Below are 25,564 nucleotides of genomic sequence, written 5' to 3' on the forward strand. Positions count from 1 at the left end.
TTCGCTGTGTTTGTATCGTTGTTCAGCTTGACGGGTACGCATTCAGCGAGAAGTGAGAGAATAGGTACGCTTGGTCCAGTAGTGTAGCATTCTATTATTCTATAGTTGAGAGCTTAGACTTCGCATTCATGTCGTCTGTCGAGGAAACTAAAGAGACTTCTTCATGATAGCGATCTGCTCAAGACATGCACTCTTGCTTGTGCCACCAGTGGCGTTCTTCAGTTCTACTGCACGCTCGTAGTCGAGGCATTCAACAACATCATCGCCCAATCTCGAGTCAATGGCCTTCAACTGCTCGAGACTCAGCTTATCCATGGGAATGTCGTTATCCTCTGCGGCTGCAACAACGCGACCGGAGATATGATGGCCCTCACGGAAGGGTACACCCTTCCTGACAAGGTAGTCGGCAAATTCTGTAGCAAGCATCTCAGGTGCGAGTGCGGCGTACATCTTCTCCTTGTTGATGGATAGAGTGGAAATGACGCCAGTAGCGATCTGAAGCGAGTCCCCGACAGTCTTGATGTGGTCGATTAGCGGTTCGACAGACTCCTGCAAATCCTTGTTGTACGTTGTCGGCAGGCCCTTGATAGTGACGTAAAGACCAGCCATGTGTCCAAAAGCACGTCCACTCTTGCCGCGAATCAGCTCCAGCGAGTCGGCATTCTTCTTCTGGGGCATGAGGGAGCTGCCTGTCGAGTACGCGTCTGCGAGGCGCACGAAGCCAAATTCGAGACTTGAGTAGATGATAAGGTCTTCTGCCCATCGTGACATCTTCAGCATGAGACTCGATCCCCATTGCAAGGTCTCGAAGACGAAATCTCGGTCGCCGACGGCGTTCAGTGAGTTTGGTAGAATGCCCTCAAAGCCAAGCTCCTTAGCCATGGCGTCACGATCGATGTTGAAGGGATTGCCAGCGAGCGCGCCGCAGCCCAGTGGAGATCGGTTGACGCGCTTGATGACTTCCCGTAGACGCTCGAGTTCCTGGGAGAAGGCGGTAGCATGGCCCAGGATGAAGTGCGACCACCGAATCGGCTGTGCCTTCTGCAGATGCGTGTAGCCGGGCATGAGCACATCGATCTCGGCCTCTGCGCGCTGGACTGATGTCTGAATGAGCTGCTTGAGGTAGCCTTCCAGTATATGCAGCTGATCCCTCAACCATAATCGCATGTCTGTTGCGACTTGCTCGTTCCTGCTCCGCCCTGTGTGTAGCTTTCCGCCAATGTCCTTGCCAATGATTTCGCTGAGCCTGCGCTCGTTGGCTGTGTGGATGTCTTCGTCGTTGGGCTTGACTTGGAAGGTGTTGTTCGCCCATTCCTCTTTGATCTGGACGAACCCCTTCTCGATGGCAGCAAACTCGTCGCCAGTCAAGATGCCATTGTTCTTATTTGCGCGAGCAAATGCGATGGAACCAGCGATATCCTGTGCGTAGAAGAGACGGTCGTACGGGAGAGACGCGTTGTATTGCTCCATCACGGGGTCAAGGCCCTCTATGAGCAAGTTAGCTTACAGCTCTCCATGGTTGAGACGCAGCTTGCACCACGAACAGATAGACCAATCGTGTGCGCTACTTACCTGTGAAGCGACCTCCCCAGAGCATATTTTCGGCAACTTTCTTTTCTGAAGCCATGGTGAAGGTTGTCTGTAAAACTGGGAGAGAGGAAAGTGGTGTGTAACTGTTGTGACTGTTCACCCCAGAAAGTTTGAGAGACATGACGCTCCGCATCGGCGACAGGGGTGGGGTCACGCTAGGGAGCTAGCTGCTAGCGCCTGCCTCGCCTTCCTTCATCGTTCACCAGCCCCGCAGACGCATGTTTCTTTGCAACGTATCATTAGGCCATCACGCTTTCATACAACTCGTTCACATGTCTCTTAAATTGAGGGCTCCTGGCCAACGGCGCATGTCAAGCAAAACTCGCAGGCTGCTTGCGGTAGAAGCAAGCGAATGTCACTACCCACTGAGACGATAGGAACGATGCGCAGCTTGTTAGCTGCCTCCAGCTCCTGAATGTTAAACTCCCCCAATACCACAGCTCCGTTCGACAGTTTCACTGTTTTCTCCATGTTGTCACCGATCCATCCCACACAAGGCTCACCCGACTCAAAGCCAGCAATGCTCATGGCGGCCAAAGGCAGTCCAGCTATCTTGATGAGCCTTCCGGGTATCCTCACGCTCATCCACTCCCTATATCTTCTTGCCGCTCTTTCTTGCCGCTCTTAGGGTATCTTCATAGAGATAAATGCCTTGTCGTCTCTCTCTGCGACATTCCTTTTCTGTGCACACGGCGTTGATTACACTACACTGTGGAACCCGTCTCGTGGCCCGATTATTGTCAGGACTTGACTTTGCACATTATAAGTTCGGAATGCTAAGGCTACAGTCGCCAACAATCACTTCCTATCCTACAGGCACAGGAGGGAAATGCCTTTGCGTAGACTACAGCCTACGATCAGAAGTCTGCTGTTGTCTCCCTTGTCCTTTCTGAACTTGAATCGACTGTCAGCAGAAGATCGAAATCGACATACTCATGATTGTACCTAAATCCTAGTCTGTATTCCGCAAAGTCGTGGTAAAGCTCGCACGGTCTCGAGATCGAAGTTGGAGTGATGTTCAAGAGCGAGAACAGGTCGAGCTGATGATTTTGTAGGCCGAAGCAGCTATTCACTGGTCACTCAACCGGCCAGCAGCCATGCACAGGAGTAAAACATGGGTGCGATTGGTGCACATAGGCCCTACTGGGTTGTTTTGTTGCGCGGTGTATCGAATACACCCAAAATACTTGTGGCTAGGTTACAATAAGCGCATCGAAGAAGCGACATTGGCTCTTGCATTCTAGTGGTGGTGTATCATCTTTGAGTTCACTTCCGTCTTTTCTCTATTAGTTCTAAGATGTATGTCGCCGTGGGCACATAGATCGTCTTGTCGATAGACTGAGGTGGCAACGATGAAGCTCATGCCGAAGGAACACCCAGCTCCCGCAAAACATTCGTGAACCCAAGCCTCTTCCACTCATCCACTTGGGTCTCATCCGGAACCCATACGCAGCCCGTCATACCACCAGAGTTTGCACTTGCACCTTCTAAGAAGCCTCTTCTTCGTGGTATCACGATGAGTCTGTCGTCCCACAAAACAACATTATGAGGACAGACATCTTCCGGCCCGATTTGCAGCACCTCTCGTGTTCGGTCAATGAGTACTCTGTATACATCCAGTACTTCAGTTGCCGATGCGGACCTCAAAGTCTGATCAAAATGGTGGGTGAAGTACCGGAATGGAACATCCAGCTTTTCTTCACTCGCGTGAATCAGGTACTCAAACGCGTATGGTGGACCCTTCAAGCCTTGCATATGCTTGTGCATTCTACTACATCCACCAGCTTCGCTGCAGTTGTAGATAACATACATGCCAGGAAACAACCTCAGTAGTTCCAGCGCAGCCTTGAAGTCATCCAGCGCCAGTGGGTCGTATTGCCGCTGATAAGAGTCTAGCGTCAACATGAGTAGCTGAGGCCGATCAACGCAGAACAAGTTCAACGCCAGATCATGCGTGTCGTTCAGCTGACCCAGAATCAAGCGCTCGTCAGGACAGTACATGTCGCTGCCTGGTCCCCATTTGCGGCTTTTGTCGAAGCTGGAACTGAGTTTTGCACCAACGGTGTGCGGTTTCTTGTTCAGATGCTTGCAAACTCGGAATTCGAGCTGAAAACGTCCTGAATCAGCCATATGTAGGACGTACCGATTCGGATCGAGTAACTTACAGGATAGCGTCCAGCCTCATACCTGATCGACTCGTGCGGCCCGTAGATGATGATGTTTTCTGAGACTAGCTCATCAAATAGAGCCGTAATCTTTTCCTCATTCAGATCCTTCATTTTTACCGAATCTGTGTTCGAGAGATTGAGATGATATGGGAGCAAGCATGGGCGCCGGTGCCTGATAAGTGAAATATTGTCTCTTAGAAAGGAAACAACATCAACGCGCGCTAGTGCCCGATTAGGTTTAGTCTGATTGGCATCTTAGCGTCGTCGTTTTCCTTGTGTCTAGCTCACATCATCTCGCTCAGCTCTGTACCGCCATTACACAAGAGTCGTGAACCCTTGGTAACTTCCGTAGTTCGATAACGGTGATGAACTCGCAGAGTCACAGTATGTATGAAGTGTGATGCCCAGAAAGACCTGATCGTACACGTCATTGAACAACAAAGTGGTTTTGCCGGAATTTGAAAAAGTGAGGGCTCACGCAGCACCGGCGGCGAATTCTTGAACTACAAGGGCTGCAAGAACGCGGTCACAGATCTCATCTCCACTCGGATATACCGGCAGAGGCGCTCACAACCATCGACCAGGCTGTAGATATGAAGGCGAAGAGCAAGAGTATGAGTCTAATCGTGGCTACGTGGAGATTACAAAGCTAAGTCTCAACCACTTTCACTCTGCGGGAACATTTACGCCCAGGAATAAGAAGCGACTGAGTTGGATTTATTCTATCGGCCAATGATGGCAACTCTTGACTACATGAGCAATAATTAACGCAAACCATACTTTTGTGCTCGGATCTTAGGTGAGTTGAATCCCCAAGCATGCCAGCGATCGTCGGTTGACAATACGACGCTCTCAATCCTGCCTATACCTTCTCTTTCGTCGATTCCGTCGACAATGCGGACTCAGTCGTGTAGTATCGGCCAAACACTCGATCTTCGATCTCCATGTTCTTGTGGTCAACACCAAGCGACCCACGAGCTTTGCGGCGGAAGTAAACCCGCTTGCACCACTTCCAGAATTCAACTCCCACGAAGAACAGGCCGGCCTCGATGAACACAACGCCCCACTCCCAATCGATTGGCGCATGTTTGAACACGACGGTGTTGATCACTGGAATATAGATAAGCGGGAACAGCGTGACAAACCCAGCAACAATTGCCCAGAACAGGAACTGGTTGCGCCAAACGTCAAGGATCCATTGTGTACAGTAGCGCCTCGATCCTGGCTGCATGCGGAAGAACGAACGCCTCATATCGATCATCTCCCAAGCCAGGAAGAGGGCAAACCACGTCAAACATGCAAACGTTGTTGCTCGTGCGCGGAAGACGAGCTCACACGACTCGTTGTAGCTCTCGTTACAGCCAATGCCTAGATTGCCATCACCGAATCCGAACACGACGACAGTGAAGCTGGCCAGGCATAGCGCTGTAATCCAAAGACCGTACACAATCATATCTATCAGGAACTCCATGGTGAAAATACCCGTCTTGAGAGATTGTGGTGGACGCTGGAGAATGTCCGGGACGGCGCGCTCGAACCCAAGGCCCATGTCAGGCATGCCAGAAGTAGCCATGATGATCCATACCACCTGCACAGGGGCAAGGGGAAAGACAGATAAGCCAGTGGCATCTTTGAATGCTAAACCAACAAGGAGTGTACCGGCTTGTGCAACGTTCTCAGCGAGCACGTGCAGGACAAACTTTTGAATATTGTCGAAGATACGGCGGCCTTCTTCGATAGCAGCAAGGATCGAGGCAAAATTGTCGTCTGTGAGAACAATGTCGGATGCTTCCTAAACAAGCGTCAGTCTCTAACACGTCAATTGGTGGGGATGTGGACTCATACCTTAGCAACGTCAGATCCAGCCTGACCCATAGCGATACCCACATCAGCACGCTTGAGGGATGGTGAGTCGTTTACGCCATCACCGGTCATGGCACAGAAGCGACCTCGACGGTGGAGGGCTTCAATCATGCGAACCTTAGTGCTAGGTGCGCATCTGGCAACTACCAAAGGCAGCACAGGAAGTTTGTCAACCTGCTCATCAGTGAGGCTGTCAAATTCTGAAGCGGCCATCACAAGTGACTTTGCTACATCTTGTGATATGCGCTTCATGCGCTCTAAAGATGGCAGGATACCAACTTCTATCGCGATGGCTTTGGCGGTCTCGGGGTGGTCGCCAGTGAGCATGTGTACCTCAATACCAGCTTCGTGGCATTGCTGTACAGCAGGAGCAGACTCGGGCCGCGGAGGATCGTACAGACCGATCAGACCACGGAAGACAAGGTCGCTTTCAACCGAGGTACGCTCCACGTTGGCGCCCTTTTCAACTTCAATGTCAAAAGGTTTGCTAGCCAGAGCTAATACACGTAATCCGAGACTGGCTAGAGCTTCCATGTTGCGTAAAACGTCATCACGAAATTCGTCTGTGATACTTCCGAGTTCCTCAGAACTGGTGGCGACGGAGGTACAGCTCTGGATGACTCTTTCGACAGCGCCCTTAGTAAATGCATGTGTCTTGCCACTGGAGTGTCGCATGATGACGGACATGCGTTTCACGTCCGAGTCGAAGGGCAACTCCACAAGATCCTCCCAGATAGCTGCTTCACCTTTGGTCATTCGAGATCGATCGAGTCCAAATCGAGCCGCAAATACCTGGATGGCTATCTCAGTGGGGTCACCATGGGCTTCCCATTGTCCATCCCCCTTCTTCTTCACAGCAGCTAGATTGGCCAAGGAAGCGACGTTAAGGAACTCCTCGAGTCCTTTAGATGCAGTTGGTTGAAGCTTCTCTGAACTCATAAGATCGCCACAGGCGTCTCCTGCAGCTTTTAGATCAAGCTGGCTTGGCATGTCAGACCCAAAGCGCACTTCGCCAATCGTCGGATCCTGCGGCGCTGTAGAATTCTCGATGGTGTACGTTCCAACACCAGGTATCCAGGCGCCACGCGCAATCATCTTGCCTTGAGTTAGGGTGCCAGTCTTGTCGGAACAGATGTCTGTCACCCCTCCCAGAGCTTCTAGCGACTTGAGGTTTCTGACGACGACGTTACGCTTGACCATACTTTTAGTTCCAGCTGCCATTGTGATTGTAAGAACAACGACCAAGCTAGCTGGGATCATGGATAGGCCGGTTGCAACTGCATAAATGATGACTTCTTGGGTCGCGTTGAACTCATTGGCTGCAAGGACGACGATGGCGCAAAGAACTGCAATACCAAATAGTAGCATAGCCAACTTGGACAGCTTCTTCTGCAGGGGCGTTCCGATGTTGAGGCCTAGAAAGCGTCCAAGGGCGTCAGTTGTTGTGAGTGTATACGCTTCGAGGTAGCGGTGTGGCTTTGCACGACCGTTCGGGCCGCGCTTCTTGACAGGTCGGACTTTAGATTTCGACTCTCGCAGCTGTGAAGCGATAGCACCGATCTCAGTATAGACGCCAGTTGCAAAGACGACACCTTTAGCACGACCTTTCGTGACGTTTGATGAGCTATATGCAATATTCAGACGGTCTCCTGGACCAGTCTTCTCCGGGAAGACGTCTCCTTCATTCTTGCGGACAGGCAAAGACTCTCCGGTCAAGAGTGCCTCGTCTGTCTCGAAGTTGACCACCTCAAAAACTCTGATGTCAGCTGGTAGAGTGTCGCCGGTCTTGATTTCGATAACGTCGCCTGGAACAATATCGACCGAAGGTATCGTTGATTGCTGTCCGCCACGAATGACTTTTGCGGTCGGGGAACTCAATGAGCGCAAGGAGTCCATGGTCTTCTCGGCCGACCACTCCTGGAAAAAGCCGACTACAACGTTCAGTAGAATGACAAATGTGACGACCCCACCTTCGATCCAAGATTGGATACCAAAGCTGACGGCCATGGCAAGGATCAAGACCATTGTCATTGCATTGGCAACTTGCGCGATCAAAATTTTGACAACTGATACGCCAGCTGTTTCTCCCAGATCGTTTGAGCCATATTCCTCAGATCGACGTTTGGCTTCAGCATCATCAAGTCCAGACCAGGTATCGGTGCTCAATTCGTCCACAACTTGGGCGAGAGTAAGGCTGTGAGGCGGCAGCGACAGTGGTTTGTTTGATTGACCACTGACGTGCCCCTCGTCGGGCGATTTAGCTGGGTTACCCATTTCGCTTCGTTGTTGTAAGTTCGTTTGCAAAGTGTTTCGGTGTTCCACAATGTTTATTATGTGATTCTTCTTCTTATCCTCGTCCCAGTGTGGACGAATTGAGCGATGTTGTATGATGTAGACTCCATAGAGGACTTCAGCACGGGTTATGGGACAGACTCCTCCGTGTTTACGCCGTGGTTGGCGATTAGGGAAATATGAATGAGGATCGTGAAATAAGACGCGGGGATCTGAGGGTCTTCAGAGCCTGAAATGGCGTTGGAAGTTTTTGAGCAAATGCTGTTGTGATTCTCGGTGAGCGACAGACTTTCTTAGGCGATATCAGCGTACATTTATAACTCGAGAAAAAAGTGTGTGAGCAAATGGCACAGATCGGATGTTCGGCATGTGCCAAGGTAAATATGCAAAACTTTCGCGAGTGAAGTCGAACTAATGAGTGTTCACGATCTTGGCCTTGAAGACGGCGGACTCGGCGCAGAGCAGGTCATACCAACAATCGTTTCTACAAACTCCTTGACTAATCATGACTCTCGTTGTTATCTTTCTTTAATGGCGCACTTCTATTGTGTCTAACCAGCCCGGACCTGAAGTCTTGTTTTCACCCACCGTTTTATCCTAGACACACGTCCAAAGATCAAGTCGTTCTACGGTATTTGCCAAGATGCCAAGTCAAGGATGCAGATCTCTCTCCAGGCCTATTCTCCTGGCGAGTGCACATGACGTGTTCGTGCCCGTTCCGAGTGGACGTCATCTGGTATGATAGCTCAACCAATGAGAGCGTTGCAGTGACTCCTTCGATGTTGTGGAGTCTAAGCTGTGTCTTATAGCACACCCATAGCGCGGTCCATCGCAGCCCGCGGGTCAGACACAATCTCCATCAAGTTGCATTATACAAAGAAATCAACCGTAGATGACATGGCCTGTTGCGTTGATGCTTGAAATGAAATGTGCGGCGGAATGCGACAGCTAGCCGTTGCTTCTTGCAAAGATCTATCGGAGATCGATCCGAACAAAGTCCAGGTGATTCCTGTACTGGAGAATAATCGCAGTAATGAAATACGAGCATGCTACTGTAATTCTGAGTAACTGCCAGCCTCGATGTGTTCCCCGTATGAAAAGTGGTGTGTTTTGAATAGTTCCATCATTGACTGAGAACCGGTGTTTAACTGGCCGCCCTGGTCGACTCTCACCAGAAGGACAATTCACCGAGTTGAACTGTGCAAACATGAATGAACAGAGTACACGTCGAGCAAACCAGAGACGGATGAGATGATTATTGGGTCCCGCAATTTCGATCGAGGTTTATAGTCGTCGAAGAGTTATGAATCTGGCTGATTATTGAATAGGCTTCCCTAATATGTCCAAGAATACTGCGAAAGCCAAGATCACTAGCATTCGAAGTGCTGGGTAGTTTTAATGCGTCTCTTAGATTTCACTGTGTTTGTGGTGATCATGAAAATGGGATAAGATGTTTGGTACGTTTTAGGAGGAGGTAACATGACCGCTAAGTCGCTGGGCACCACCAAAAAGTGACCGTCTACCATGCCAAAACCTGCTTCTGCGTCCCGCAGGTAAGGCCTGCGCAAATATCCTCGTCCTCGTCGGCTTGATCTGCAGCACCCACGTCCTTTGGTCGTGATGGCCAAATTTCCTTGCCTACTGCCTTCTCCTGTTTGTGATGCTTTGTGATAGCATCGCGTAAGATACTCTGGAAGGAAGTTGGTGCACTGTCGCTCACCTTCTCCGTATGCAGTGCGTTTGTATACGCATCAATGATGGCCTTGAATTCAGTGTTCGAACAGTCCTTGTGGCGGTAGATCTCAAAATGCCTGGTAGTCTTGTTCGGTCCGCAGGGAAGGGCTTTTTGAATGACAACAAATTTGGAAGAGACGGTAGAAGAAGCATTGGGGAAGTAGAAGATGGTAGTACTGTTGAGCTGCTTCTTTGCATGGTCCGACGTGGACTCGGCGGGTCCATGTTTCCAATTAAATCTGCATCCCTCCTTCTTTAGTTCTGTTTCGAACTTGTATTCGTCAAAGTCGATTTGCTGGTGTTGATTTTGAGCATCAAAGCTGTCGGATCTCTCTTCCCACGACACCTCGGGAGACTCCTTTGCGTCCAGATTGATCCAGATGAAGCCGTTGCGGTCGATCTTAGTGTGACAGCGGAAAAGACTGTTCTGGTCCTTGTCAAGGTTCATCTCTTGGTATCCAGGCGCCTTTGCGAGCTTTCCGTTGAGTCCATAGGACCAACCATGGTATCTGCAAGCTAGGATTTTGTTGTTGCCTGCACCTTCCTTCTCGATGATCGGATAGGCACGGTGTCTGCACACATTATGAAAGGTGTTGATGGCCCCTGTCCTGTCCCTTGTAAGAATGATGTCGTAGCTCGCAAAGCTGTACCGAAGCCAATCGCCAGTCTGAGTAAGACGCGACTTGTGCGAAACAAACAGCCACCTCTTGGAGAATATCGCGCGGCGCTCAAAGTCGTACATCTCTCGGGAAGAATACCACGATGCTGGCAAGATGCCTACCGAACCTTTCTCAATGCCCATCGTGCTGTTTGCGGGAGCGATAGAATAGTGCTGAATGCTGCCGACTATTGTCGCTTCTGTGGGGTGTTAAAAGACAGTGAGTGGTTCTTGCCGAATCTGCAGGTTAATGAAGCAATCTCTGCGGGCGTCACGAAGTTCTTTATATCCTTTCCATCCTTTTCCATCGCGGTTTCGTATCTTTGCACATACGATTTGTTCTGATTATGCTGAGCGTAGTGGATAGAGATAGCCCCATAGGGTAGTCGGGAACGAGTCCGCCACGGTCAATTTCGTTCATAATTCAGCCCCACCTGCTTCTTAGAACTACGCATGCTCAGCCTCATATATCATAACGACATGTCGTGGAAAGTTCAAGCAGGGACCCCGAAACGGAGCTTAAGATTTGATCATATCTGAGATTGACGGGTACCATCGATAACACTGTCCATTCTATAAGCAGCGACAACACCTCAGTCTTGTACCGGTGTAAGCTAGGAGACTTGACCAATCGCCTGGCCCGCCAGACTGCCCAATCGCATCGGGCCAAAAGATTCGGAAATTGCCCAGCCAATCGCGTTGTTACATCGAATCCCGACGTTGCCACCGTGAAAAGCGACTGGTTGTTTTATTTAACTGAGTGGGCGGGAATCAGCAAATCTGTGCTCTATGATGATGATCATTGACAGTGGCAGTACGTCCCGCATCCCACCTCCATCGAGTATAGAGAAAGCTAAAGAACATACGAATGGGATGGTACCATACAAAGCAGAAATTTGCATCATCGACCAATGCAGAATGCACTAATACCTGTATCGAAAATCAACTAGTTTGAGAATCGCTTGCCACTACGACAGCTTTTGGTCTTTTGTCAAATTTGTGATGCGGAAGAATGCTGTCTTCACTATATCTCGCTCTCTCCATGCTCTAGATGGCCTTCTCGCTGGACGCTGGTGTGTGTAGTGATGCTCTGACAGACGGCCTGCCATTTTCATATTCGACCAAAGCAATCTCGCGATCAGACTGATTAGCGTGTTTCTGATATCTGAGCATGTTTTGATCGCCGAGACCAGAAGATTTCGAACAGCCCCTGGTCAAGCCTCGCGCGGCATTCAGGAATTTATTGAATGGGGGTTTGATCGCAGGAAACGACCCTGCTACAATGCTCACATCCAGTTCGACAAAGTTCCACATCGAATACCCATCGTAGATGAAGCGGTTCGGGTCGGATAGGATGGTTTTTTTGAGGCGAATTTTCATAATGCCGGCGATGCAAGCGAAGCGACCGAGAGAGAGCACAAAAATGAGCGAGATTTTCGTCCGCAGGTTGAGCCGTAGCTGCCATGTGAGGGGTACAGGTAGCAAAGCTAAAAGAAAATCGGTGAGGATGTTGATGACTGCATGTTGTTCGACCTGCCCACACAGTAGAAGAGGCATTCTGACTGGAATTGAACATGCCGATCTGGCCAAATGTCTGCATGCTGAAGTATTTGGCGCTTCCCTTCCCAATAGGTGGCGGTCGCAGCCGTGTATCCCAGGCGGCTGCTACCGGCACACATTGAAACATCTAAAATGACAGAATTAGCATGACACAGCGCGAGAGAGGACATCTCAGCGGCAAAAACTTCTTGTATGGATGGCCATCTGCTAGAGTGCCCACGAATGGTTGAAAAAGTAAGTAGCAACCTACTGGTGGATACTAGCGCATCAAACTGGTTGGCAGAGTTTAGAAGGCAGCATACCCAGTGTACAGAATGACACAATCTTGAAGGCAACCAGAAAGGTGGTCACACCGTACAAGAACCAGGTATGTAATCCCCTTGCAACGAGGCGCAAAAAGTAGAGACTGGCTGAATATTTTGACCATGCATTGTCCCACTGTAACACAGATCATATGTACTTGACGTACTTTGAGCAGTTCTCGATAGTTGCTTTTGTCCATTTGTACAGCGGTCAGATACTTCCCCACGCCAAGAGGGACTTCGAGCACATAGCAAACAAAAGTGCCCGCTGCAAGCAGCTTCATGAGTTAGTATAGAAGCAGGAAGAATTATGCTGTTCACTCACCATTGCTAAGACCATGGCCCAGTCATCCTTTCCAAAAGACCTTAGTATGCATACTCTAACGTAAATCCTTGAAACCACAACAGCGGCAGCAAAACCGAACACCAGTCCGGCTTTTGCCAACAGGGCAGGAGCATTGGTGAACGCAATGTGCTCGGGTGTAAGGTTTGATGCAACTGAAGGTTCGATGGGAGCAGACATGATGCAGCGCCTAGGCAATTTCTGCCGACCCCAAGAGATGAAACACTAACGCAGTCTCCTCAAAAGTCTTCAGAAGGATCTTAACGGGACGTTCGTCATCGAGCCGACCACGAGCCACAACGGCGGGACAACAATTAGCAAATTCACAGCGGAAATGCGTGGGACGGCAACGGCAGGCCGCTCACAATTCGCTTTCAAAGAGTCAATGATACACATCGCGGGCCGTTGCAGCTGCTGTCCTGCACACTGTCCAATACAGGAAAGTATCCCACATCATCCAGACTCTGAACATCCATGGCACTGGTATCTTCTTGGCTTGGCATCGATACTACACATGGGCCTACGAACATGTATTTCGCAACGAATGCGGTTACAAAGGATATCAGCCCTACTACAGCTGGCCATGGTGGGCAAGTGATCCCACAAAGTCGCCAGTTTTCGACGGTAGTGCGACAAGTCTCTCAGGAGACGGCGCATATGTTGCTGAACGCAACGCGTCTTGCGTTCCAAGCGATGCTCGCTGTTCGTGACTCTCCAGCCTGCGAATGGTGGTGGCTGCGTCAAGTCCGGTCCTATGAAAGAGTGAGTACCACGCCTCTAATTTTGTAAAGCCTTTCCTTAGGAGTTCTCTTTGTGGAAAAGACAAGCTAACCTTAGATCAGCTGGAAAGTCAACATGGGCCCTCTCCAGAACCATCTTGCCGGCGTCAAGCCCAATCCCCGGGCCGATGGCCTTGGGTACAACCCTCGATGTCTTAGTCGTGACATTAGCAAGCAAGCTGCGAGCGAGACCACGGACGGAAAAATCGCGTTTCTCATCAAGAATAGCACAGAAATCAGGAGCTTTCAGGATCTGATGCAAAATTTCGTTCCAGGCTCCGTCGGTATCCATAGTGGTGGCCACTACATCATCGGTGGCGACGCTGCTTCCGACCTCTACAACTCACCAGCTGATCCGGCGTTCTTTTAACATCATGTAGGCTTTCAAAATCTGTATCTTATGTGCTCAAGCTAACAGTTCTAGGGTATGGTTGATCGCGTTTGGTGGACATGGCAGAATCTCGACTTGAAGAAGAGGACACACGTTATTGCTGGAACGCTCACATTTTTGAGCCAACCGCCAACCCGTAATGCTACACTACAAGATCAACTTTACCTCGGGCATGTCGGATTTCCGAACATTATTGTTGACGACGCGACGAGCACGCTCAGCGGACCGTTTTGTTACACTTACGCCTAGACCAGGATGCATTTTTGGGAGGAGAATGACGCTAGTAGAATAATATGTAATACCTAGCCTTCTTCTACGAATCACTTAAATCCTGCACATCAAATCTGTAGAGGTGCCAATGATATTGGAGAGCGATCATTCCTCCCTTCAGCTCATTCGACTGCGAATCGAAGGCGATTTCAGTGTTTTTCTTACTGATCGGCCTTCGAGACTGCAACTGCCAAGTGGACCCTGAATGCTATGACCTCATCAGAATTAATAATACAGATCCTAACTCATATACACAACAAATTACCTGATCACCTTACACTTCACTTTTATTTACAAAAAGTGCACTACAAACTAGCAATATGACTATTGCTCTTACAAGCGCAACAGGCAAGCTGGGAGGTGCCGTCTTGAACGCAATTCTCGAGAACAACCTTATCGACCCCAAAGAGCTCATAGTCTGCGTAAGGTTCCTCCACTATTGCTATGTGTCAATATGTATTAAATGTGATCACACAGACTTCGACAGACCCTGAAGACCCGCGCTTCGACTACCTCCGCTCCCAATCTATCACTATCCGCCAAGCGAACTTCGACGACCCCTCCTCACTCAAGCGCGCGTACGCAGGATGCAACAAGCTCTTCCTTGTCTCTACGCCACGCATAGAAATGGATTATAACAATGCACCACTTTGGCAAGGTCGTGAGAGGCACCACCGCGCTGCTATCGATGCCGCGCTCGAGGCCGGCGTGAAGCACGTCTACTACACATCTCTTGGCTTCAGCAACCCAAGCAAAGCAGGCGTGATGCGCGCGCATATTCGAACTGAGAGATACTTGAAGGATCTGGAGAAAGAGAACAAGGTCAAGGTCACGATTATCAGGGAGGGGCTATACAACGAGTCCTGGCCTTTGTACTTCGGGTACTATTTCGGTCTGAAAGACGAGACAAGAAAGGAAGTCATAGTCGCGGGCGACGGACCAATTAGCTGGACATCCATTCCAGACATGGCCTATGGAACTGCGAAAATACTCGCGGCGCCGAGCGAAGAGTGGAGCGGTAAGACGTTCTATCTCAGTCAGAAGAAGACATGGACACTGCAGGATATCGCAAAGCTTGTCAGCAAAGTCAAAGGAGAGGAAATAAAGCTGAAGATTGTAAGCAGGAAAGAGTATGAGGACTACTATGCAGAGAAAGGTACAGAGAGGGCGAGCGTAGAGTGGTGGAGCAGCTCGTATGATGCGCTGAAAGACGGGGAGTGTGCGATTGAGGATTACACGCTCGAGGGGCTGCTGAAAGATGCCAATAGAAGGCCGAAGCGGCTTGAGGAGACGATTGAAGAGATGATGAAGTAGATTGAAATGGTCAGAGGGTTCACTCAGCAATCATACTGAGGGCTTTTGCGAAGCTCGAGCACTGTTCTAATCATCAGTACTGAATAGCTTGCGCGATCGTGCCAGCCCCTCATATCATCGTTTTTGTGCAGCATCTCTCTTTAAAACTAGGTTTTTGTCAAACTAGTAGATAACTGATTGTATAATTTGTCTGTTGTCGTCTGCTTTAAGCTCCCTAAATTATTGTACAGAGTCTGACACATGAGCGAGAGTACGAAGGAAGACTGAAAGCCATATTCAAACTACGTTAAAAACCTGTGGTGCACATATCTTATCTCAAAACCTTCTCCTGGAGTCGTTGATTTCGATGAAACATCTTGCCTCCATCTCCAAGCTTCTTGGTGCCTTCTGCTTTTCTTGCAGCGCATGACCGATCTAAGAAACGGTGTATGTATTCCTTGACTGAGGCACCGACCTTGAGAGCTTCGTCGTTATACTGTTGAAAACTCACAGCGCTCACGCACGATCGAAGACGGATGATCTCATGATTCAGCTTTTTGACTTCGTCACAAAGAAGAGCCAGGTTCTTTGCGATTCTTTGAATGGCGATATCCTTACTCCAGTTGATCTTGAGGCTTCTCACTTTAGTGACTTTGCGAATTGCCGACCTTTTGGTCGTGAGACTTGGTTTCGCAGTCAAAGTTTGGCTTTCCAGACTTGATGAGGTTGATGATGAACGTTTGGTTGTCCTTCTCTTTGGAGTTGGTTTATGGTCTGGCAGTCGGTAATTGTTCGAAACTGTCGACGACGGGGACACGCGCGGATGAGATGCTGCCAAAGTCCACTCTGGCGTGTCGGTGAGAATTTTGAGATGATAGTGAGTCTCTCTACGATTTAGGCGATGCGACGAAACCATAAGCTTGGCGATACGGCCGATGGTAGTCGTGAAGAGAAAGGGACTGTTCTTAGTGAAGCTGCATCAATCTTGGGTACAAGATTTGAGTCTGTCAGAAGTGTTCAAATATGGTCACTATTTAAACAAAATACGGGTTTGACAATAAATCATGGATATTTTTCATTCGTCGTAAGATTGGCCAACACAAAACTGGTTTGAGGATCACTGAGTATTCCAAGGGTCCAGAATTAGTGAAGGATACACGTTCATGTTCCGGATACTACCGTACGACAACGGGAGGTCAGGTTATCTCATTGATCCGACACTCCGCTTACCCTAGCGCACCCTCGCAGGCTCTAGCAAACTCTAGCAAACTCTAGCAGCCAATCACATACTAGTGCAAATTTCAGCTAATTACAGATTAATAACGTAAGTTAGCGTAAAGCCTAAGCAGAGTGTCTAAGAGATTTTAGTTCCTAGTTTAGTGTAAAGCAATTTTAGGCCTTAGTTACAATTGTTGTTAGCTATTAACTGTACAATACTACTACGTCTAATTATCTTACAGCAATATAAATATTTAGAGCAAGAGATTCTAATTCTCCTTATACCTATTATGTCTAACTCTACTAGGTTTCTTATTAATAACTACACTGCTAAAGGCATTACGTTAAAACTTTAATCCTATTTACTACTAGTAAACACCTACTATACTACCTATTATTACTAAAAGTATTTACAGTGTTTACTAGCATTGTCTATAACCCTATTAAGACTCTTATAGCGCCCTGTCTAGTATAACTAGTCTAGTGTAGTGTTGCTGCTGTATGCTACTATGCACTGTATCTAATATACAGGGAGGACTTCATAAACTCTAGCAGCTAGATTAGTTGTCTACTAGCTACTAGCTGCTTATAAAGGCAGTAAGTCTTATAGACTCTAGCAGCTATCTGCTAGCTGCTTGTAAAGGCGGCAAGTCTTGCAGACTCTAGCAGCTATCTGCTGGCTGCTTGTAAAGGCAGTAAGTCTTGCAGACTCTAGTAGCTATCTGCTGGCTGCTTGTAAAGGCAGCAAGTCTTACAGACTCTAGCAGCTATCTGCTGGCTGCCTAAGTAGGTAGTAAGTCTTGCAGACTCTAGCAGCTATCTGCTGGCTGCCTAAGTAGGTAGCAAGTCTAGCAAACTCTAGCAGCTATCTGTTATCTGCTGGCTGCCTGCACAGGTAGTAAGTCTAGCAAACTCTAGCAGCTATCTGTTATCTGCTGGCTGCCCGCACAGGCAGCAAGTCTAGCAAACTCTAGCAGCTTAATAGGCTAGTAAAAGGATAGAAGCTCTAAGGCTTTAATAGATGGTTAAAGTAAGCGTGCAAGGGCCTCTAGGGCAGGACAGAAGACAAGAGAGCTCTAGGAGAGGACGGAAAAGGAGCGAACACAAATCCTTACTCTCTTTAATAGGGAGGCTAGACTGTCTAAAGATTAAATTGCTGGCTATTAGGATATAGAGACCTTCCTAGAACTTATTAATACTGCGCGTTTAGAAGAAAATGTTAATTTCTAGACTAGGGTTATTAAATATTGTCTTATGCTTATCCTGTGCTATAGGGGTTACACTACTACGCCCTAACTAGAACAAATTTGCACACTGCGGATGCTTATATTTGCTAGATTAGACGTTCTACTTATTACACGTACTAGATTTAGTAAGAGTGTTATCTTCTATACATTTACACTGCTAATATGGAAGATAACACTACAGTAAGTGCTACTAAACAAGCTTAGCAAAGAGCAGACAGATAATATTAAGAGACTGCTAGGTGCTAACCTAGTGTTACTAAATAAGAAGACTTACACTGCTAAGAAGAAGCTTATAGACTAGATTACTAAGGAGGAGTTTATATACGTTCTTCTTAGGCTAGAATAGGCATCTAGTACAGCGTTTTAAGATACACTAAAGTAGACAGAGTTCTAGGCGCGCATTAGACTAGTAGCTATTAATAAGGTGCACCTTGTCTCCTAGTAGGAAACCTTCTAACTAAAGTTTGTAATGCTAAGTAAGTTGCGTACTGCTCTTTATAACGACGTAATATAGTTGAGATACACTGCTACTCTTAATACAGCCGCTAAAGGTATTGTGCTCTAGAAAGCTAGCTTTAGAGCTGTTAGTAGTAGAAGGGTATATAAGACGCGTGTTATACAAACATTAATTAATTAGCCTAACATGTCTCTTTACCTAGTACTAATACTGCGCATAAAGTAGAGAGTATAGGACACCTTAGCCTTTCTGTTAACTAAGGCTGTGTGCGATAGCAAGGCAACACTAGAGAAGATCCCTAAGACTATTGTCTTTATTAACAGACAACAGCAGCTCTAGGCAGCAGCGCTGTAGGTTATAGAAGCTCTAGTGTTCCTGTCTAAGACTCTGCCGCCTAAGAAGAAGTACACTAAAGCCTCTTCTAATAAAGGCTTATGCGTTCTAGACGTAGTATATATGTTCTATACTAACACTACTAAATTTAACTATAACTAGACATATACTAAGTTTAAACGTTCTACTTCTTATATATATATTGTCTTTACTATAACTTTGTTAGGTATAGGTATTAATATTAAAGATGTTGTAAGGGTTATAACTTGCAGTATACTAATTAGTAAGAGCTTAGGTAATCTCTAGTAACACCTTAGTTATAGTGTGCGTAGGGATAGTCTATCTAGTAAGGCTATTATTATGCTACTATATTGGCTCTTTAACTTAGAGGGTAAGACCTGGCCCCTAGCAGTAGAGGGAGGAGCATAGTTGTCTACTCTAGCGTCCTTATAACAGTTATTAAGGAAGCGCGCTTAGGTGTCTACTTTACGCGCCTTAGTAGGTAGCTTTTAGCTAAGCTAGCTGTTACAGTATGCAACACTAGGTAACACTACTAACATAGACAAGCTGTAGGAGGAACCTAATCTAACTAACATAGTTAATAGTTATAACAGACCTAAGAGACTTTAATTCTAGACTAAGGGCAAGAAGAAGTAGCGCAATAGCATCCTGTTCTAGCTGAAGATGGTAAATAGTAGATGTTATTATTGTAGGTTTCTTAAGGACCTAGGCAAGTACAACCTGCCACTAGAGCAACAGCAGATTGTTCTGCTAGGATAGTGTTGCTCTGCCTATAACGCCAGCTTACACGTAGACTTAGTTAAGCTGCTAGACTAGCTAAAGCCTGTTAAGCTGCTGCAGGCTAGCTCTCTTACTACTGCTGTACTTAAGGAGCTAAACACCTTATTAATAATAAGGGCTACTCTTAAGTTAGGGTTTGTTAATTTAGGTTATTCTATAGTACCTAGTGGTTTTATACGCAGCTCTTTACGCCTCTAGTTTGTTTGCGCCTTTGCTAAGAGCATTAGGAAGAAGGGTAAGACACACTTATACATAGTAGAGTAGTTAGCTAAGAACTTTAACTGTCTAAAGCAGTAGACGCGTTTTAATAACAAGGCATAGTAGCTAGTAGGTAAGCTCCCTATGCTTGCGGTAAATGCTTACTAGAGGAACAAGGCTAAGAGAGAAGCTAAGGCTAAGAAGAGGAAACAGCATAACTAGATAGTGCAGTTATAGGTCTCTACTGCTACACAGTTGCAGGCCACTCTAGATAGGAGTCTTAACTCTTAATTAGCGCGACTTGCAGCTTGTCTTAATGCCAGCATAACAGCGCAGTTTATCTAGCTAGTATTACCTAGTGCGAGTACGCTAGTAGCATTAAGTCTAGTAGTGTCCTAACACTTAAGTAGACTTATAACACTATTAACGTGTACGCGTTAGAACAGGAAAACTAACACTAGTAATAGTGTAGCTTTAACTCCTACACAAGCGCCCTTAAGTAAGGTTTCTAGAAATAAGCCTTATAAGGGTTTAACACTGTCTATTGTTGTACCTTTAACACTAGGCACGCCTAGGGTTAAAAAGGCTACACCTAGACGTAATAAGCCTTTCCTAAGCTTTACACTAGTGTCTTGCAGTAGGCGTAAGTAGACATTAACTAAGAAAGGGATAGATGTATTTAAGTAGAACTGCAGATAACAGGTAGAGTCTAGCTGCTGTACAAAGGACTAGACCCTGCTAGAGTTTAGTTGTCGTGTAGAGGACTAGCCTAACAGGTCTACTGCTAGACTCTACTAGAGTTTAGCTGTTATGTAGAGGACTAGCCCAACAGGTCTACTACTAGACTCTACTAGAGTTTAGCTGTTGTGTAGAGGACTAGCCTAACAGGTCTGCTACTAGACCCTACTAGAGTTTAGCTGCTGTATAAAGGACTAGACCCTACTAGAGTTTAGCTGCTGTATAAAGGACTAGCCTTTACTATAGAGTTTGCGTTTAGGTTATACATATACTGTGCTGCAAATTTAGCTAATTAGGGAGATAGCTAGAGTTTGCAAGATTTGTTTTAGCTAATAGAAGCGCCTACTAGAGTCTATAGGACCCTGTTTCTCTTTAGTAAATGTTATAGTTAAGTATGTTAGGTAGCTAGTGTTTACTTTTACTGCTTAGCGTAGCTATATAGTAAAAGTCTGTAGTTTATAGATAGCTGTAGCTAAAACTTATATAACTCTGCCTGTTTAAATTCTTTTTTAAATATGCAGAACTGCTGCTTCTTTAACGCCTTTATTAGCAACCTAGGGGGGGTTAGCCCTAACCCTAAGGCTATTATCTGCTGTGCCTGCGTAAGCTTATATTTTATTATAGTTGTAGTCTTAAACATATTCTAACAATATAAATAGCGCGCTGCCTGCTGCTACCGCCAGCAGCAGCAGTAACAGTAACAGCAGCAGCAGTAGCAGCAACAGCAGCAACAGCAGCAGGCCGCCGCCGCCGCCTTGCTGCACTAGCAGCAGTAATAACAACAACAGCAGCAGCAGCAGTAAGCAGCAGCAGCAGTAGCTGCAGCAACAGCAGTAACAGCAGCAGCAGCTGCAGCAACAGCAGCAACAGCAGCAGCAGCTGCAGTAACAGCAGCAACAGCAACAGCAGCAACAGCAACAGCAAGCAGCAGCAGCAGCAGCAGCCGCTGCTGCTGCTGCTGACGACGACGACGACAACGACGACAACTTTGGCAGGTTTGTGGGGGGAGGAGGGGAGGAGGAGGAGGAAGAGGAGGAGGAGGAGGTAGATTTGGGTGGGGGTCCTATAAACAACCCCCCAGCAGCTTCTAGCGCGCTTACCTAGGGGTAACTAGCCTTCTAGTCTTATATATAAACAATGCTAACATATATATAGCACCTCAGGATCTTCTTCTGTAGGTACTGGCGGGCGGGCTCCTTTGCTAGAACCTCTAGCTAGACCTGCTTGTTGTGCCTAGCATAACCGCGCCCCTTTAGTAGTGGCACTCTAGAGAGGTTACTAGGGTAAGGCAGTACCTGTTAATCAGGTACTGCTAAGCCCTAGTTAATACTATAATCTAGTGGTTTTCCTAACCTATAATAGGGTGGGAGAAGCGTTAAGCTTAGCGCGCTAGTAGTTATTTACAATAGCTGGTGTGCTAGCAGAGACAGATCTTAGGCTGCGCTAGACTAGCAACAACAGGTATAAGTACTGTTAGACTAAGGGCTATGCAGTATGCATATTGCTGTAAGGCAGTAGTAGTTTGCCTAACGCCTAGCTGACCTGCGATTAGTGCCGTCTCTAGAGCTGCAGTTACAGTCTCTGCCTGCAGAAGAAGGAGACAGGACCCTAAACGATGTAAGGTTTAGGTAGTAGCTGCAAACTGTTACTACATAGAAACAGCAGTAGCCCTAAGGGTCTGCCTCCCTCTAGTTCTAGGGGAAAAGCACTGTAGTTAGTCTAAGTATGTGGCGGTTAAGGTTAACATCTTTATTAGGTTTAGTTTAACTAGGTCCTAGTTAGTTGCGAGTACTGTATAGGAAAGCAAGCTAGATATCTTAGAAGGCTAGGCCTAGTAAGACAATACTAAGACTAAATATACTTTAGGTGTGTAGTTAGTGCAAACCTTCTACAGTAAGTAGGCTTGCTAGTAAGCAGGACACTTACAGCGTTGCTGGAAATCGTCTATTATGTTTAGAGGGGTAGAGTCTAATAATTAAACTAGTCTCCTATAATAACTTATGCCTAGTTTCTGTAAAGTGTTGTGTACTACTTCTTGTCTGTAATGTTAGAGGGTAGAGTGCGTTAGCAGTTAAGGTGTGTAGAGGAGCGGAGGCAATACGCAGACAGTAGATAAGAAAGACTTGTTATAGGCTTTAGGCTGTGTAGCTGTAGACTAGGTTTTAATTCTCTAGGTTAGGTTAGCATAAAGAGATAGACGCTTTAGACAAGAACCTACTGTTAGGCAACAATTGTATCTAGTAACCTTAGTCTTAGACTTCCTAGTTGCGGCCTTCTTAACTCCTAACTTCTAGCTGTGCTTGTAGTGTTAAGGTAGCAATAGGAGCTCTAAATAGTTAAAGCCCTAGTAAGGGTGAGATTGTGGTATGTAGGAAAGCATGTTGTTAAGACATTAGACAGCTTTAGGCAATAATAGTAGTTTAGTACAGGCAGGGACAGGAAGATTTAGCTAAGGTGGGGCGTCCTACTACGCTGTAAGCGTTAGTTAGCTGCTAGAGTCTGTAGGAGGTACTAGCGCAGATCTTAAACTCTAGCAGCTAACTAACGCTTGCGCTAGTAACTCTTACAAACTCTAGCAGCAGCTATCCTTGTCCTGCTTAAATATTGCTCCTAGATCTAACTTGTGCCTGTAATCCTAGCCTATAAGACCTGTTCTACTCCTCTGTTAACACTATAACCTGCACCTGCGCATAGTATAAACTAACCTTATTAGCCTATCCTACATATCTAACCTTATACCTATTACTGTCCTTAGGGTCTATAGGCGTATAACTAGTGTCTGTTAGAGGATTATAAGCATAGACAAACTAGATACAGTTAAGAGTAACCTAAGTCCTGTCTAAAGTCCTCTAGACCCTGTTGTGCTTAACAGGCTAACCTAGGTCCTGTCTAAAGTCCTCTAGAAGCTGTTGTGCTTACTAGGCACTAAGTTCGCTATTAGTAGTAAGGAGGACTTACTCTAGTCTGCTAAGTAAGAGAGATACTAACTTCTACGTGAAATTAATTATGTCTATCTCCTAAGACTTAACCTAAATAGTAGGGTTGTTGTGCTAATTATAACCCTTATATACAACTATAGCGTACTCCTACAGGTTAATATTATTAATGTTAATAAAGCTAGTGTCCTTGGTATTATTAACAACAGGTACAACTCTAATAGCAGATTAACAGATGTGCTTAGCGTTAAACTAATCTACTTACGCTTCTAGTTTATGTATACCCTTAGTATAGATGTCTAGAGACGCGTATATAGGTAACCTAGGAAGTTAATTACTACTCTATTTAGTAGACTATCTGTAAGAGTATAACGTCTATACTAACAGGAATATATCTTTAACTACAGATAGGGAGGTATAGGCCCTAGACGCTTGCTTGCTAAACTGTCCCTTAACGTAATTACGCACTAACTAAACATAGGTGTTACAAAGGGCAGTCTGCTTAAACACTACCTTAATATTATAAGTAGAGTTCTTGTTATTCTACAGGTTAATCTTATAAGCACAGTTAAGGTGCTTAAGTAACAAGTTAATAGGCTTAAAAGAGTTGCTAAAGCCACGCTAATTAACTAAGCTAGATGTAAGGATTGTATGCTGAAGCACGTCTGTATTAGCAGGTAAGAGCAGCCACTAATAGTACAGCATCTTGCGCCTGTAGTTACTCTAGCTAGCCCTAAAAAACGTAATTATAAGCGGGTTAACTATATGTTAAAGGATGCTAATATTGCTATACCTTACCGCGCGCTGCACTGTTAAGAATAACTTAGTCTCTTATAGGAACTAACACATAGTGAACAGGAGTAGGAAGCACCCGTTAGTAGGCAGAGAGAGAGAGACGAAAGAGAAGATAGTTGTAGATGTAGAGAGGTTGATTGAGAGTAAGGTGGTAAGGTAAGGTGTCTGTCTATCAGATGGATGGATGCCCCTCTTATACCTGGCATCTAAGGGATTGCCGAGGTTATCCCCCCTGTTCACCAGCATTACCGAGGTAGTTACTCTGTGCACCGGCACAATAGTAACAAAGTTAACATTAGCAGTGTTTTTTACCTAAGTTAATCTAGCAAATGCAGTGTTCTAGACGTCCTTAACTAACTCTAGGAACTAGGTAGCTATAAGCTTCTAGATGGCAGCATAGAGGTCCTCCTTCTAGCTGTAGATGTTAACGTTAATATTAAGGCGCCTGGCTTGTTGCATAGCACTGTAGAACAACGCAGTTACATAGGCAGTAAATCCCTATGCAACAATAGGCTCTATAAGATGGTACTTCACGTTCTCTTTGCTATTCTGTAACCTGTTTTATTGTAAAGTATTGCTATACACTGTGTAAATGTTTAACTTCCCTACTGCTACTGTACTGTAAGTGCGCACAATAGTGTATAGTAGATTTATCTGGATATAGAACTACGCAGGGACCCTAAGGATCCACTCTTAATAGTTATAATCCTGCTAAGCATGCTGTTGTTTGTTTTGTATACTTTAGATATAGTTAGTGCGCTGTAAGCTAGTCACTATGTACAAGGAACAGCTAGTTTGCAAAATTACTTCCTAGTGTAATGTTGTTGTCTTTAGTTAGCCCTAGCTGTTTAAGGAAGATGCTATTATAGACCTGGTATGTCCCTTTAATAGTCCCTTTGTTTGCCATAATACCAGCAAACTGCCAGAACTGAGTCTTTAACAGCAGTAGTGGACTCTGTAGTAGAAAGGATAGTAGCATGTTCTTGTAGTCCTTAAACACCTTAAGAATAGCAGGACTATGTAGGCGCTAGACAGCCTTAAAGATATAGAATATTAAGACATTACAAGCAAAGCTGTTACTAGTACAGAGACCTAGGCTAGCAATAATGTTATTAAACTCTAGTAGTATAGACTGGTTGTGCATATCCTAGGTTAGGCTACTTGCTAGTAGTTAGTTGCACATAACCTACGCAGTGTTAGTAAAGGAATAAAACTCTACAGTATGGCTAACCTGCTTATAGCGCTTATAATTAGCAAAGTTAATATTGTTATAAACAGCAACAGCTTGTTAGTTTAAGGCCTAGGCCTAGAGGAGCTTCTAGCATAGAATTAGCCTAAATCTTTAGTTATATAGACTAGACTACTGTTAGTAGATGTATAAGATAGACTCTAGCAAACTCTAGCAGTAAGATAGACTTAAGCAAACTCTAGTAAACTCTAGCAGACTTATATAGGCCTCTTAGATAAAAACAGGCTTACGTATGTCTCTCTAACTCTAGCAGACTTACATAGGTATAGCCTAGGAAAGTAAGACAACATACCTTAGCATGTTCTTTAAGCTTTTTTATCTGCTTAAGTCTAGCATAGTATAAGTAACA

The 25,564-nt window shown here is 46.1% G+C and overlaps 6 protein-coding genes across 6 annotated transcripts, besides 17 other annotated features; 1 reads left to right on the top strand and 5 right to left on the bottom strand.

The window, feature by feature from the left end:
* Window positions 1-147: 147 nt before the first annotated feature.
* EKO05_0006675 (Argininosuccinate lyase) lies at window positions 148-1,627 on the bottom strand (the record flags this gene model as incomplete). Its single annotated transcript, XM_038940444.1, has 2 exons — window positions 148-1,487; window positions 1,573-1,627. The coding sequence occupies 2 exons, from the start codon at window positions 1,625-1,627 to the stop codon at window positions 148-150; spliced, it is 1,395 nt and encodes a 464-aa protein (XP_038798172.1).
* Window positions 1,628-2,949: 1,322 nt separating this feature from the next.
* Window positions 2,950-3,869, bottom strand: EKO05_0006676 (ATP adenylyltransferase; the record flags this gene model as incomplete). The annotated part of the gene is made up of 2 exons (XM_038940476.1): window positions 2,950-3,696; window positions 3,756-3,869. 2 exons carry the CDS (start codon window positions 3,867-3,869, stop codon window positions 2,950-2,952), a joined length of 861 nt encoding a protein of 286 aa, XP_038798173.1.
* Window positions 3,870-4,620: 751 nt separating this feature from the next.
* EKO05_0006677 (P-type Na(+) transporter) lies at window positions 4,621-7,895 on the bottom strand (the record flags this gene model as incomplete). Its single annotated transcript, XM_038940458.1, has 2 exons — window positions 4,621-5,550; window positions 5,604-7,895. 2 exons carry the CDS (start codon window positions 7,893-7,895, stop codon window positions 4,621-4,623), a joined length of 3,222 nt encoding a protein of 1,073 aa, XP_038798174.1.
* Window positions 7,896-9,432: 1,537 nt separating this feature from the next.
* Window positions 9,433-10,449, bottom strand: EKO05_0006678 (uncharacterized protein; the record flags this gene model as incomplete). Its single annotated transcript, XM_038946185.1, has 1 exon — window positions 9,433-10,449. The coding sequence occupies one exon, from the start codon at window positions 10,447-10,449 to the stop codon at window positions 9,433-9,435; it is 1,017 nt and encodes a 338-aa protein (XP_038798175.1).
* Window positions 10,450-14,270: 3,821 nt separating this feature from the next.
* EKO05_0006679 (uncharacterized protein) lies at window positions 14,271-15,264 on the top strand (the record flags this gene model as incomplete). The annotated part of the gene is made up of 2 exons (XM_038940459.1): window positions 14,271-14,372; window positions 14,428-15,264. 2 exons carry the CDS (start codon window positions 14,271-14,273, stop codon window positions 15,262-15,264), a joined length of 939 nt encoding a protein of 312 aa, XP_038798178.1.
* A 310-nt stretch (window positions 15,265-15,574) lies between these two features.
* EKO05_0006680 (uncharacterized protein) lies at window positions 15,575-16,159 on the bottom strand (the record flags this gene model as incomplete). The annotated part of the gene is made up of 1 exon (XM_059636848.1): window positions 15,575-16,159. The coding sequence occupies one exon, from the start codon at window positions 16,157-16,159 to the stop codon at window positions 15,575-15,577; it is 585 nt and encodes a 194-aa protein (XP_059492831.1).
* A 286-nt stretch (window positions 16,160-16,445) lies between these two features.
* Window positions 16,446-17,039: a dispersed repeat.
* Window positions 16,825-16,864: a tandem repeat.
* Window positions 17,004-20,275: a mobile genetic element.
* Window positions 17,010-17,048: a tandem repeat.
* Window positions 20,276-20,449: a mobile genetic element.
* Window positions 20,450-20,915: a mobile genetic element.
* Window positions 20,897-20,915: a tandem repeat.
* Window positions 20,916-20,975: a tandem repeat.
* Window positions 20,976-20,990: a tandem repeat.
* Window positions 20,976-21,020: a mobile genetic element.
* Window positions 21,021-21,179: a tandem repeat.
* Window positions 21,180-24,028: a mobile genetic element.
* Window positions 21,196-21,222: a tandem repeat.
* Window positions 21,238-21,280: a tandem repeat.
* Window positions 21,722-21,761: a tandem repeat.
* A 215-nt stretch (window positions 24,029-24,243) lies between the features above and the next one.
* Window positions 24,244-25,413: a mobile genetic element.
* Window positions 25,311-25,564: part of a dispersed repeat that runs on past the window's edge.

This window comes from Ascochyta rabiei, chromosome 10 (assembly GCF_004011695.2).
Source record: "Ascochyta rabiei chromosome 10, complete sequence".
NCBI lineage: Eukaryota > Fungi > Ascomycota > Dothideomycetes > Pleosporales > Didymellaceae > Ascochyta > Ascochyta rabiei.